General features: G+C 33.7%; 1 protein-coding gene across 1 annotated transcript in view; it reads right to left on the minus strand.

Annotated features, from left to right (window-relative positions):
* Positions 1-14076, minus strand: part of WRN (WRN RecQ like helicase) — a 96877-nt gene that overhangs the window by 72524 nt on the left and 10277 nt on the right. Inside the window, 9 exon segments of the mRNA XM_007447613.1 lie at positions 1258-1326; positions 1900-2008; positions 2296-2363; positions 3802-3877; positions 5094-5241; positions 7172-7288; positions 8420-8432; positions 9251-9712; positions 11648-11762. Of these exon segments, the coding sequence (XP_007447675.1) occupies positions 1258-1326; positions 1900-2008; positions 2296-2363; positions 3802-3877; positions 5094-5241; positions 7172-7288; positions 8420-8432; positions 9251-9712; positions 11648-11762 (1177 nt within the window).

The raw sequence follows: 14076 nt of genomic DNA on the forward strand, positions 1-14076 counted from the left end.
AAAAAAAAAAAAAAAAAAAAAAAAAGAATTGTAATCAATACCTGGTACAATATACAAAATGTACACAAAATGGCTCATAGATCTAAATGTAAAACATAAAACTGGGCTTCCCTGGTGGCGCAGTGGTTGAGAGTCCGCCTGCTGACGCAGGGGACGCGGGTTCCTGCCCCGGTCCGGGAACATCCCACATGCCGCGGAGCGGCTGGGCCCGTGAGCCATGGCCACTGAGCCTGCACGTCCGGAGCCTGTGCTCCGCAACAGGAGAAGCCACAGCAGTCAGAGGCCCGTGTACCACAAAAAAAAAAAAATAAAAATAAAAAAAAAAGAAATAAAATAAAAAGATATATAGGAATGTTCATAGCAGATTTATTAGTAATTTTCCAAAACTAGAAGCAGCTTAAGTGTCCATCAATAAGGAAATGAAAACACAACTGTGGTAATTTCATAAAAATACCACTGATTTTTTTTTTAACTACTGATACATGCAAGAACACGGGGAACTGTCAAAACATGATGCTGAAGGAAAGAAATCTTAGAAGAGTTCCCATTGTATGACTTCATTTATATGAAGTTCTATAACAGACAAAACAAAAGCATGGTAGAAAAACTTAAAACAGTGGTTCACTTTAGGATGGTGAATAGAAGGACAGACTGGGATGGAACATGAAGGAACTCTCTGGAGTAACAGTAATATTCTACATCTGGCTAGGAGTTTAGGTTACATATTTGTATGCATTTATTAAAACTCAGTAAATGTATATGTATGTGAATGTGTATTAATATATATGCATATACATGTTAATACATATATACACACACTTCTGTGTGCCTGAGACATTATTCTTGTTAGGAATTATGTCATGACAGGATTGGTGGGGCAAGAGACCTAGAAACCAGTCCCCACTCAACCATTAATTCATTAAGTGACTTTGGGCAAATTCTTTTCTCTGGGCCTCAGTTTCCTCATATGTGAAATGAGACAATACTAGATACTCTCCAAGTTCTCTTCCAAAACAAAATTTTACAATTCTATCATAATAATGCTAGCCTTCCAGTCCAAGAACTGAACATAACAGATTTCTTTGAGTTTGAAAGATTTTAAAATTAACAGTTCCATAAATATACTATAAAAAGGAAGTATATTTTTAAATTATGGATATTTTGCCCATGCATTAAATAAAAATTTTTTGTGTACAAAATTTTCCCACATACCACAGACACTTGACCACATGATCAGAAATTATATAAATTACTTACAATTTAATATCCTCTAGAACATTTTTTGACTGTGCTGATCCAAGAAAACAAGCTGGAATGTTGGACATTCTGTAAGAAGAAAAACAAATATTCTGGAACCATGTGCACACTACAAATATCAACTTCATTTTTAAGTGAGAAAGAACAAAGAAATATAATGATGTACATCCTCTTCTTTGCAATCTCTCTTTGTAACTCACTAATTTGATAAATAAATTCCTTCAAAGGCTGTATTAGAAGACAGGCTGTTAAGGTGGGTTTCCCAAAAAGATTGCAGGCTCAGATTAAAGAAATTTAAAATTTTTCACAACTAAAAACTACACTTCCATGTATATACTTCACACTAGGCTAAAGAAGGGTAACCAAAAGAGAAAAGAATTTTGTGATATGTAGTGTAAACTGGCATAAAATTTGCTTTTTAAAAATTTTTTTCGGGGCCATCTGGCAGCCTTGGATTATAGAGAACTTAAGAAAGAAGATAAGCTCTTCCACTAAAGTGTCATTTATTACTAATAAAGACAAAGCAACACTTTTAGCAATGTGTTACTGCGAACTAGATTTTAACATACATGATAAATCAAATATTTCCTTCACAGGAAGAAAAAAAAAGGGTGGTAATGTGGCAATGAAAGCATTACTCACTCAAGCTGGAGCACCTGGTCTTCCATCAAAGAAATAAGGGGAGAGATGACAAGGCCAATCCCGCCTACATAAACAGGTGGATACTGGAAGCACAAACTCTTTCCATACCCTTAAAATAAAAATAATACATTCAGACAAATAAAACTAAATCCTTGGTACTTTGATTTCTTTTTATGATATACTTGTATGAGATGAACAGTCACTACTAATGTGCTACCTTCCTAAGAGTTAATTCATGCATAAATTTGAGCATCTACCCTCAGCTCACTCTCTTCTATATTTCACACCATTTGTATACGTATTTGTATTTTGAGAGTTTGTGGAAAGACTAAGCATGTCAAAACCTTGAAGTTTTATTTTTTAAAGGATTAGATTATTTGCTTAAGTACAACTTACCAGTTGCCATGACAACAACATTATCTCTTCTTTCTTCCAACACAGAATGAATCACTTTCCACTGAACCCTGCAGGATGAAAAGGAAAAAGCTGCTCTGTTTTACTAACAAAAAACCCAAGGGACAAGTTGAAATCCATTTAATTTTTTCACTTCCTCCAGAATTTTGTTTACATTTTTGAGCTTCAGTAAAAATATAAGAACCCTGGAACTTGAAAACAAAAGCCCCATTTGACCAACCTCCCATTCAAGCTGACTGAACAACTAGGACTTCTGTTCATATTTGTATTAAATTTTATTACATATAGCTAAAGTATAACATAAATTCCAGCTTCATCCTAGATATCCAACAGAGTCACTGATTTAAAATAAATAAGAGAAATGGTCTAGGTGAAAAGATTGACTAAGAAGGGAAATGAGGGAACTTTCTGGAGTGATTGTAATGTTCCATATTTTTAAAAGGGTTTAGGTTACATGTACACTTAAGATTTGCAAATGTTAAACACCCAAGGTTTAACCATTTCTTTGTATGTAAATTTTAGCTCAAAAGTTTAAAAATTAAATAAATAAATAAATATTTAACTATAGTTAATGACTTATATGCTAAAGTAATTAGGGGGAAGTGTAAGGATGTCTACAATTTACCTTGAGATGCATTTTAAAAATTGAATGGATTAAAAAGTGGATAGAGAGAAAATCAATATATAATAAAGCAAGTATAATAAAATGTTAATAGTGAATTAATGGTGAATATACAGGTATTCATAGTAAAAAAAAAACCACAACTCTAATGTACCTTTGAAATTTCTTTTAATAAAATGTTGAGGGAAAAATCAACTGGAAAGGTGATCTTAAATTCACTGATATGTACATTTATGTGCATTTTTCTATGTGTAGGACATAGTTTAATTTTTTTTTAAGTTTTTAAGATCAAAAGGAAAAAGCAAAAGAAATGCTTCCATGGATTAAATTTTAAATTCCCAAAACAGAAAAAATAGTCTAGAGTTTTACATTCTTATTAGTTTTATTCAACTTTACTTGTTCTTCATCTCATTTGTATTCCTCTCATTTTAATACTTATAAATGTGCCCCCTTGGATGTAAATACCTTTGAATATGTTAAAACTGATATGATTATCACTGTTTTTCAAACTATTGTCTAATGAATTTCTATTACAACATGCTTTGGACAATGAGATGCACAGACAGGCACACAGATACATATATAATAAAATACAAGTCAGCATTAAATTAATTTAATGTCTCTACCCAGAACTCTCTATAGTAAGGAAAACCATTTTCCCCACTTATAAAAACAATCTGCAGATATGAATTTTACATAAATATTACTTCAAAATAATTCTGTAGTCACTTAGAAAAAGTACAGTGTGGCATGTATAAACTATAATGAAGTTGTGCTTTTACTGTTAAATGGATGGATTATTTGCCTTTTTTTCTTTGTGAAGAAAACAGTAAATATGCAACTTAATTAACTGAGATTATACTCACGGCTTAAAACTAGAATGGCCAAAGTAGGTCTTGAGGCAATTAATTTGCTTTGCAGTAGGTCCTGGTAACCAACAGTCTTAAAATAAAATGGACATTTACATTAATATAGAAGTACACAAAGTGAGAGGGAGTAAGTTTTATTTCACTGACCTCTTTTAAAGAATATAGTGGTAGGTACCAAAGGTCACTGTTGTCTTTTAAATCCACCCAATTTTGTCCTCTGGGTACCAGTCATGACTCCAGGTAAACCCTTTGATTAATTACCTAATACTAAGGATTAGAACTTTGTTGTGATTCAGTTTGCCAGCCCCGTAAAAAAACAATGTTTTGGAATTTGCTATACTTTCAAAAACTAACATTTAGAGCCAACAAGGGCAAGCAAAATGCCAATCCAAATTTTATAATATAACCAACTTTCAATCAACAGTAAGCAGAAATCACATTACTGTCACAAATAAAATCTATAGATAAAACAAGATCTTCATTTTAATTACCATTCCACCAAATCTTTGACCAAAATTCCAACTGCATAGCAGAATGGAATGACATTAATTTTACCCCACTGATTTTCATTTTTTCCTCAGGTTGAAGGGTTCATGAGGGGCCGAGAAAGAGCAGAGCAAAGAGCCAAGATAATTCATTTCTAAACAAATGAATATTTGTCCATATTTAATACAAGAAAATATAGGAAAAAAACTTTTTTAACATTTTCATGTATTTCCATCTACAAAATTATTTTAAATTTTCCACATTTTAACATTGATGAAATCTAGCTCTAAAGAGTTCTACTCTATGAGAAGACAACCACACCTTGTCATAATGAGTACCATATCACTTAAATGACAGAAGATTCACTTAGTGGATTCTTTACTAGAGTTTGCATATACAGGATGAAAATTAGTCCATTTTGCTATTTGACACTGTGTCACTTATTTTAAGTAATAAGCTCCTGAAGGACAGACACTGTGTACCTATGCCATTTACAATAATGTTTAATATAAGTAATTAATTTATGATTTCTTATTAATGATTTTTTATGATTTTGACAAACAAAATATAAAATTTAGGATGAAAAGTTTCACATCACCATGTTCACCAAATGACACAACACTTCTATTACTTTACTCTTCTAAATAGTAACATTGTGCTTTATGAAGACCAAAGCACTAAGGGATTTAATGACAAGCTTCTAGGACCTAATTAACTACATGCCACAAAATCATTGACCTCCAAAATGTTGAAAACCTGGACCCTAAATTAAAATCAGAGATGAGTCGTTTCAAACATATTACAGTGCTTACCTTCATCAACTTCTTCCTCTTCAATAGCTTCATTCTCATCTTCATCATCTTCTTCAGAAGGAAGACCCAGATTTCTTTCCATTTCTATGCATTTTGAATGATTTGGATCTACTGTGCTACTATTTAGGTTTTCTAAAGACTGAACGTTTAAAAGAATTTTTAAAAGCAAAATCATTGACAGTGTTGTATCTTTTTCAGCAAACACAAAAGGAGTATTATTAACAGAGCCTACAATTTAGTTCAAAGCTGGCAGATGTGCAAGCGATACCACAAAAGAACATGTGTGCTCCAGTTTAAATATGTGCTCAAGAATGGTTTCTAAGGCACAAGGCCAAAGAGGAATATTGCCAGCATAAACAGGGTTCATTAATACCATATAATGAACTGCCCCCAGGGAAAGCTACCATAAATTTTGAATTTAGATTATTTAAAACATTTTTTTCTTTATCATATTTCAATGCTTCAATTCCGAAGTGGTAAATGTGGGTTTTAATGTTATTTTTGTAATGAGTTTCTCTATATCATGTGTCAGTCACATTCTTTTTGAGTAAGCGTAAGGTTTAAACTATAAGCAAACAATAAATGTGTTTTTGGAGTTGCCAAAACAACAACAAAAGACTGACATAATTTTAGGAAAGGAATATTACAAATGTGAAATAAAGTTTGTTTTCATTTTGGCTTGATATCTGATTTCCTCCCCTAAATCAAGGTTATCTATTTAACGAACCTAAGGATATTTCAAAATTGTTTCATCTGTAAAATTTCTAACTGAGAAATAACAGGAAGAATTATTAAACCACAGTTCTCATTTTCTCTTTATATTAAACCTTCCATTTAGTAAGTTTGACTTTAAAGGTTTTTTTAAAAGTGTATTCATTTCAGGCCTACAAAAGGAAAAACAAGTGATTTTCTTCCTGATTTTTTATTCAAGTCAACAAACAGACTTAGAATAGCATTTTGGAAATAAAGTTCTCTCATATGGGCACCCAGGGTGCCTTCTAAGAGGTTCAATATATAATATCAAGTTGTGAAAGTCCACAACTATCCTATAAATGCACTACTTTAACAGCACTCCTCGGAGAAACAGCTCATCACTAAAGGAATATGGTTTAGTATGTACACTCTTTTATTATTGTTAGCTAATGTTTATTATAAACACTTAGGAAATGCCAGGCTCTTTAGTAAACTCTTCAAAAGTAACACCTTAATAATAAATATGACTGTTAACTGAGTATCAAAAAGCTAAGAAACTCGCCCAAAGTCACACAGCTAATAAAGGGAGAAGCTAGAATTTGAACCCACATTTACATTCAGAATCCACATTCCTATCACTACCCACTACACTGCTTCAAAATTAAAGAATCAGAAACTTAATCTCATTTCATAAAAAGAAAAATCACATCAACCTAAGATGAGGACTAACAAGTATGCGTAATGGTGAACTTCTGTGTTTTTCTTCATTTTTCACTTTATTTAGCAAAATTTAGGCTTTTCTTTCTAATTTTCCATCCTTGATTCATAAGACCTGACAAAGAAACCCGAGGTCAGGTGAAGTAGAAAATACATAAATTATTAAATGATATTTTCAACTTTGATAACAAAATAGGGGAAAACGGAACCATTTAAAACATTAGAAAATTATATATAATAGAAAACAGCAAATAAAACCAAAGGAAGTAAAGAAGAATATGGAATGTATAAAAACAGAACCTCCAAATAAAAGTGGATATACATGGATGGGAAGAAAGAGAAACCTATTTCAATACTGGAGAGCTGAATCACTACCCATGTTCCGGGAAAAGATTAAAAGTAAGTGACATAAGAGGGAAGAGAAAACATACTACTATGTTTTCTACTATGTAAAAATTAGTATACTACTCCTACTACTACTACATTATTCATAGACCATACCAAGATATAAAGAAATATGAAATGGAAAACAAAATCTAATGTTACATAAGTGATAGCAATCTCATTGTGGTGGGACCAGTTTAGAATTAGGCAATATTTTACTTAATTAATGTCCCTTGGAAAGAATTGGAAGTAATTTTCCATAATGTTGAACATACCTTAAGCATCTCCATTTCTAAATCTTCATCACTCTCAATTACATAAGATATATCCTCTTCGTTATCCTTGGAAGACAAAAAAAAAAAATTTCAAACATTAATTTCCAGCATAATTGACTCCATACCCTCTTTTCCACAAAAAAAGGTTCCTATATGCTAAATAACTTTAGACTACTTCCTATTCTTCTCTAATAAATAAATTTATAATATATATTTATATGTTTATATGACAGGTAGATAGGAAGGGAGAGACAATGGTAGGGAGGAATAAACATAGAAACAAAGAAACAAAGAACCAAGATAAAAGAGAAAAAAAGAAATATAATTGGAAAGATAAACAAGATAGACAAACAGACATGAAATAAAGCCCACACTCTCTAAATGAGAGTACAGAGTGACAAACTCACCTATGGTTAAAAAAATCTCAAACTCTGTTTCCCCAACTTTTTGAGTACAAGAACCTGTTTGCAATCTTGAAAAATTCTATACAAAGCCAGGAACTACAGTTGTACTCTTATAGCCACTGATTTTTAAAAGATAAAAAAAAGCTACTATGATTGTAATAATACCTTTAAATATTGTTATTTTGCAAATAGCATCTACAGATGTTTGAAAAACAGGGTCAGATAAGTTATTTATTCAGCTATTGCCAATACCTGGTTATGACGAAACTACAATAACATGGCAATCCCCGCAAAACAGGTGTCCAAGGATAGAAACCTGTACAAAAGAAACCCACAAAAGAAATACAGAAGGACCCTCAAAAAAGGCTAATCTTTAAATTGGAAGTAGGAAAAGGAAGTACAGCCTTAATTAACCTGCAAAAATTAAGCTTTAAAGAAGATTTTAAAGTAAGTTTTATACAAGGAAAGAATCTTTTATTTTTAAATCATTATTTATTTGCCGTGTGGGTCTTTAATGAATTTTTAAAATGCTAATAATTATTACACAATAAAAAATGGCAATAATTGGAGTAAAAGTTGTGAGTCAGATCATGAAATCCTGATCACAATTCTATGTCACTGTATGAAACATATCACTTTAAAGTGAATAAGTAATACAAAATTTCTAGAAAATCAAAAGGTAATGCAGATGTTAGCAAAAGATATTCCCCAAAAGAAGAATCTGCTTTACAAATGGTTGGTATGAAAACAATGTTAAAATAAAGTGCATTCATATACTGACAGAAGTGATTACTAATATAGTTACCAAACACAGAGAAGTACTGAGACTCTGTCATTAGAAAACTGAGGAAATAATCCTATTAAATGACTTTCAAATCTAATTTTTAAAACTTAGTTATTATAAAAGAAAATGTATAAAATTCTACCAAATATAAGCAACAAAGGTAATTTTTTTAATTAATGAAAAACAAATGAGGTAAAAAGTATACAGCTATATGATGTCTCTTTTGTCTTTACAATAAAAGAAACACAATGATTCCTCCAATACAACTTTACTATTTCAAAAACTATGCTTAAGTTAGCCAACAGAGAAACATAATTTCACAAATTAAACTAATCAGATCAGAACATAATAATTAGAAACCTAAACATGAAGTTGAGAGAAAATACAGAATGTTTAACAATAATCTATCAAGAAAAAAAATGTAGGTTTCTGACTCTAGATGATAGTAAAGGTTAGTGTCAAGCAAAAACATCAGTTTATTAGAAACCCTCTCAGACTATCAAGTGAAGAAAACCCATATGAAGAAATAAAGCTGCTCTCAAAAATCAAGTTTGGAAGAGAATCCCTAGTAGATATGTAGGGAATCCACAAAAAGAAGAGGTATATATTAGGTAGGAGAAATGCTTAGCAAATTATAACAAATGTGTATTGACACTAAAAATCTTTCCACTGTAAAATGCTGCTTATTATAGTAAGTCAGGAGTAGCAAACCCAGTCCACTTTTTTCTTTTGTAAATAAAGTTTTACTGAAATGCAGACAGGCTATTTGTCTATAGCTGCTTTCACAATGAACTGGAAGAACTGGGCAGTTAAAAACAGAAACTGTGTGGTCTGCAAAGCCTAAAATATTTACTATCTGCCCCTCTACAGAAAAAATCAGCCAACCACTACCATGAATGAAAATTGTTTCTCTTTACTGTATTTAGTACCTCAGGAGATTTGCAAGTAACATCACCAAGATGTTTTTGCTGAGCCTGTTGTTCCAAACGTTGGAGTTCATCTTCTGTAATATCTAATGACATGAAACACACTCTTTCTGGAGTCTCTTCCAACTTATTATCTTCTAGTCCATCTTCAAATCCATCTTCTTCTTGTTTTACTTCGTTTGCAAGTACATTTTCTCCATCATGTTTAATTAAATTATCAGGTGTTGTGTCCCATGCTTCATCTGTAACTTTAGTAAAAATTTTATGTTCTCTAATGTGTTTCTGTTGTACTTCACCAGCAGTGGGCTCTTCCAACGGTAATAAGTGAAAATTACTGCTGGGCCTCAGTTCATTCTCAGTAGAACCAAGTATCATCTTCCTCAATGAATACAGATTTTCTGAAATATCCTTCAATAGTACAGAAACCCTAAAAAAATTTTTAAGAAAGGTGAGTTCAACTTTAATTGTGTTAACTCTAAGGACAAGTTTTAATGCTTTTTAAAAGAAGAAGATCTTCACTTAAAGGACACACTGGATTAAAGATGCTCTTCATACCCTAATACCCACTATATGCTTATAGCTTCTGGGCTACTCTCTAGTACAGCAAGGTACTTCTACATTCAACAGCTGACTTGCGTGCTTACTAAAGTGTCAGTAGTCTTTTGTCCCAAACTAATTGTTTATGGTGTCATTCCTTATCCATACCTGATTTTCATGTTAAGCAGATATCCAAGCCTGTCAAACTGTATTTATAAATGAAAAGCAAATACGCTCTGGATGTGGCCTCACGCAGTCCACTGGAAGTGCAGTTAAGTGAACTTGAATTCATGTTTATGGCATGTATTTTGGCTGTTCAGAGGCCTTTTTTGTTCTCCCCTGGTTTAGAAGTGTAATCTAAATAAGTGAAGTAATACCGGAGACTTTTACAAAGAACCTGAAATAAGAGATTTAACTAGTTTTTGTTTTGACACTAAAACTCCACAAGATATACCTTTATTAAAAATGAATCCAGGGACTTCCCTGGTGGTCCAGTGGTAAGGAATCCACCTTCCAAAAGCGGGGGATGCACGTTCGATCCCTGGTCAGGGAACTAAGATCTCACATGCTGCGGGGCAGCTGGGCCCGTGCATCACCACTACTGAGCTCCTGCGCCTCAACTAGAGAGAAGCTCGGTGTGCCACAGCAAAGAGCCCGCAGGCCGCAACTAAGACCCAACACAGCCAAATATAAATAAATAAATAATAAATATTTTTTTTAAAAAATGAATCCAGTATTCCCCATTCTCAAATTTTAAGAAAACTACTTAGCTTTGATATTACAAAGGAAAGCATTAAGCACATGTAATTTACATTCAATAGATATTCTAATCCCTAGAAAAAATCTGAAATGCATGTGAACAGTAATTTTTCATGTAAATGGTGATTTTTCTTCTTCCATGGAGGGAAAAATGTAAAAATGAATATGAAATAGAGTTATTAGTACCTTTCCCCAGTTGACAGTTATTTCTTTCAGAAATTCTCAAAGTTACATAAAAACTACTGAAACAAATTGCTAGGGGGAAAATCACTTTGAAAAAGAGCTGAATTTCTATCTCATACTTTGAAATCCATCAAAATCTACCACAAATCTCATCCAAAAAAGAATACATTAACATTGCGTTTTGTCAGAGTCAGAATTCTATTTCAACTAACTGCTTCACATTCATACAAAGGATTTTGGCCTCAAAATTTTATTACCACATTATAATCAATCACTGTTCAAGAGCACTCCTGCTTTTAGAGGTTTAACAAGGGAGTCATTCAGCAATTAAGGACAGAGCCAGGCCTGATTCCAAGAAGAATCAGCTGCTGGGCACCAGTAGTCCAATGTCTGTTAATCCAAATATCTCAAGTTATCTAATGCTTCGGCTATAAAATAGTCTTTAAAATCTAAATGCCTCTTGTTTTAACTGTCTGCTGATTAGGTAGACTTCTTTATATAATAATCACTTAATAGCCAGAAAAATGAAGCTACTAAAAGTTGCTTTTATTTATAGATTTCAAGTAACCAAACTATAAATATAATTAAATGAAAAATGAGCATAAACAGAAAGAAAGACAACTTTGAATCTTCAATATTTTCTTTCATGTGAACTTAGGAGTTTTAGTTTGCTTTGCTTCATAAAACATCCTACAAAGCAGACAGAAAAGCCTCAAACTTCTTGTGCATAATTTAACAATTGGAAAGATATTTCTCAGATTTATACATCAGTCTGTGTGCATGTATGCAAGCATGAGTCTACCCTAATGAACAGTAATTCTTCACTATATATAGGAAAATGCAATAAGAACAAACAGAATTGATAAAAACAGAAATATTTAACCTCTGTGGATTTTCCAGTTTTTCGAAAGTATCAGGAAGATGCTTAGCCAGACCTATCATCTCCTCAGAGACTGAAGTCAATTGTTTCTTCACGTCACTAGGTAGTACTTCTTCCTCTGGAAAAAAAGAATCAGTACTAATTTTCAAACTACAAAGCAGAGATATTTATTTAAACAGTATTATGGCTTAAATTTTCATGTTTCTTTAAATGAATTCCAACAAAAAGACTTCCTTAACCTATCTCCAAATCACCACAGTCACTTTAATTCCCTTCCAAATTTTTGCTCTTTAAAATTTTAGACTAAATTCTAAGTGATCTTCATTCATACATATTACAACCCAGTGGTTATCAACCTAGGCAGAAAGTGAAGGCAGAAATGAGAATCGGAACCCATCTGCACTATTTCAAAATCAGAAATCAATAAAACACCACATGGGAGGCTACATACTAAATACAGTTTGGTAAACATAACCTTACCCAACAGCCCTTCCTCACTGCCCTCATTACCAGTCATCACAAAATAAAATGCAAGCCTTTCTAATCAGTGATCATCTTCCAAACTCGCAGCTTCGTTCTGTCTGATGGGTCTCCATCAACACCACAAAACCTGCCCACCTTTCCCAAACCCTTCCCCTGCTTAGAATTTCTTACTCTTCATCACCACTTCTTGTATCCTTTACAAGTCCACCCAGCTCCTCTGAAGCACTCGACATAGATACACCATTAGCTATTCCTGCTTGCTGCAGTTATCCTGTGATCTCAAAATTACATAATTCCTTGAAGATTTCAGCACCTGGTTCACTGTCTCTTCCTTCCCTACTACTCCTGTGATAATTCCTGGTAACTTCAACATTCACAGGTAACTTGATAATTCCTGGCCACCTAAGAGTATGGCCTTTTCAGTTCTTCATTCCCTCCATTTCCAACCATCTTTTCCTCAACTGACCTCAGCCACTCCTTCCCATAACCATACCCTTTATTTTACAATTGCCAGTAAAGTCACCATTTCCAAACTTCAATTACAAGCATTCCATCCTCTGAACACCTGCATGCTATCTTTCTTTCCAACATGCTTTCCCCAATACAACAATTCTTTCACACTTTCAGAACCAAGTCCATTGACCTACCGCCTTTTCCTTACCCATTACCCTTGTCACTCCCCCATCACCCATGTCTTACCGTCCTTCCTTACCCATATTAATCATTCCTTCCTGTGGACTGAACTCTTTTGCTCCTTCCTTCTTCTATGGCAAAACACTACTCTAATCAAACCCACTTTTTTTACCTACTTGATACCTATACCCAAACAGTTGAAAATAGTTGAAAATAAAACACAATTATGATTATGACACTTTGCTTTAAATTCATGCACAGACCTCGACAAACCCTCAGTAATGACTGTTAATTATTCTACATTTCCCACACTCCCACTCCCAAGATGACTATTTCATACCTCATTCTGTCTCTTTAAGCCCCCAACACCTGCCTGTCCCTCCTTTTACTCAGAGAACAACTTTACTTCTTACTTCATTAAGAAAACAGAAACAACAATGAGAATTATCTTGTCTTCCCCCACCAATCTGCTGATTAGTCTGTATTCATATCACTACTCTCATTTACAGCAAAATTCCTTGAAAGAAAGAATTGTCCATACTCACTGTCTTCAAATTTTCTAATTCCATTTTCTCCTAAACTGACTCCCACTAAGCTTCTTCCAAAAACTGCTTTTAGAAAGGTTACCGACGGCCTCCACACAGTCAAATATAACGGTTAATCCTAGCTGCTCATCTCACTCAAATTCTCAGAGGCACTGAAAACAGATGACTTACTCGGACTCACAACATTTTCTTCACTGGCTTCTGAACACCACCCTCCTGTGCTTCCTCCTCCAACACTGCCCCTTCACAGGCCTCTTTGCTGCATGCGCCTCATCTTCCTGAGCGCTAGAGGTTGGTGTGCCCTTGACGTCAGTACTTGGGGGCCTCTTCTGTTCTTTATTCCACTCGCTCCCTATTTTATCTTCTCCGGTTTAACTACCATCTGCATGCTGACAACCGCCAAGTTATATCTCCAACCACCTGAACACACTCCAGAATCACGTTTCCAACTAAGATATCTCCTTGGATATGAATAAGCCTCTAAAACTTAGCATGGCCAAAACTGAAATCTAGATTTTTCTCACTCAAATCTGCTCTCCTCATAATCTTTCCACTGTGACTGACCCTCCCATTCACTCAGTGGATCCAACCAAAATACCGAGATTGTTCTCTCACTCTCTACATCTCACCGCCCACAGAGAATTTATCAGCAAATACATACACCCTCTATGGCTTCTCACCCCTCTGCTGCTACCAGCCTAATTCACACAATCATCATCTCTTTTTTTTTTTTTTTTTTTTTCGTTACCGCGGCCTCCCCCCCCTTGCCCC

The sequence above is a fragment of the Lipotes vexillifer genome, unplaced genomic scaffold, assembly GCF_000442215.2.
Source record: "Lipotes vexillifer unplaced genomic scaffold, Lipotes_vexillifer_v1.1 scaffold1318, whole genome shotgun sequence".
NCBI classification, from domain to species: Eukaryota; Metazoa; Chordata; class Mammalia; order Artiodactyla; family Lipotidae; genus Lipotes; species Lipotes vexillifer.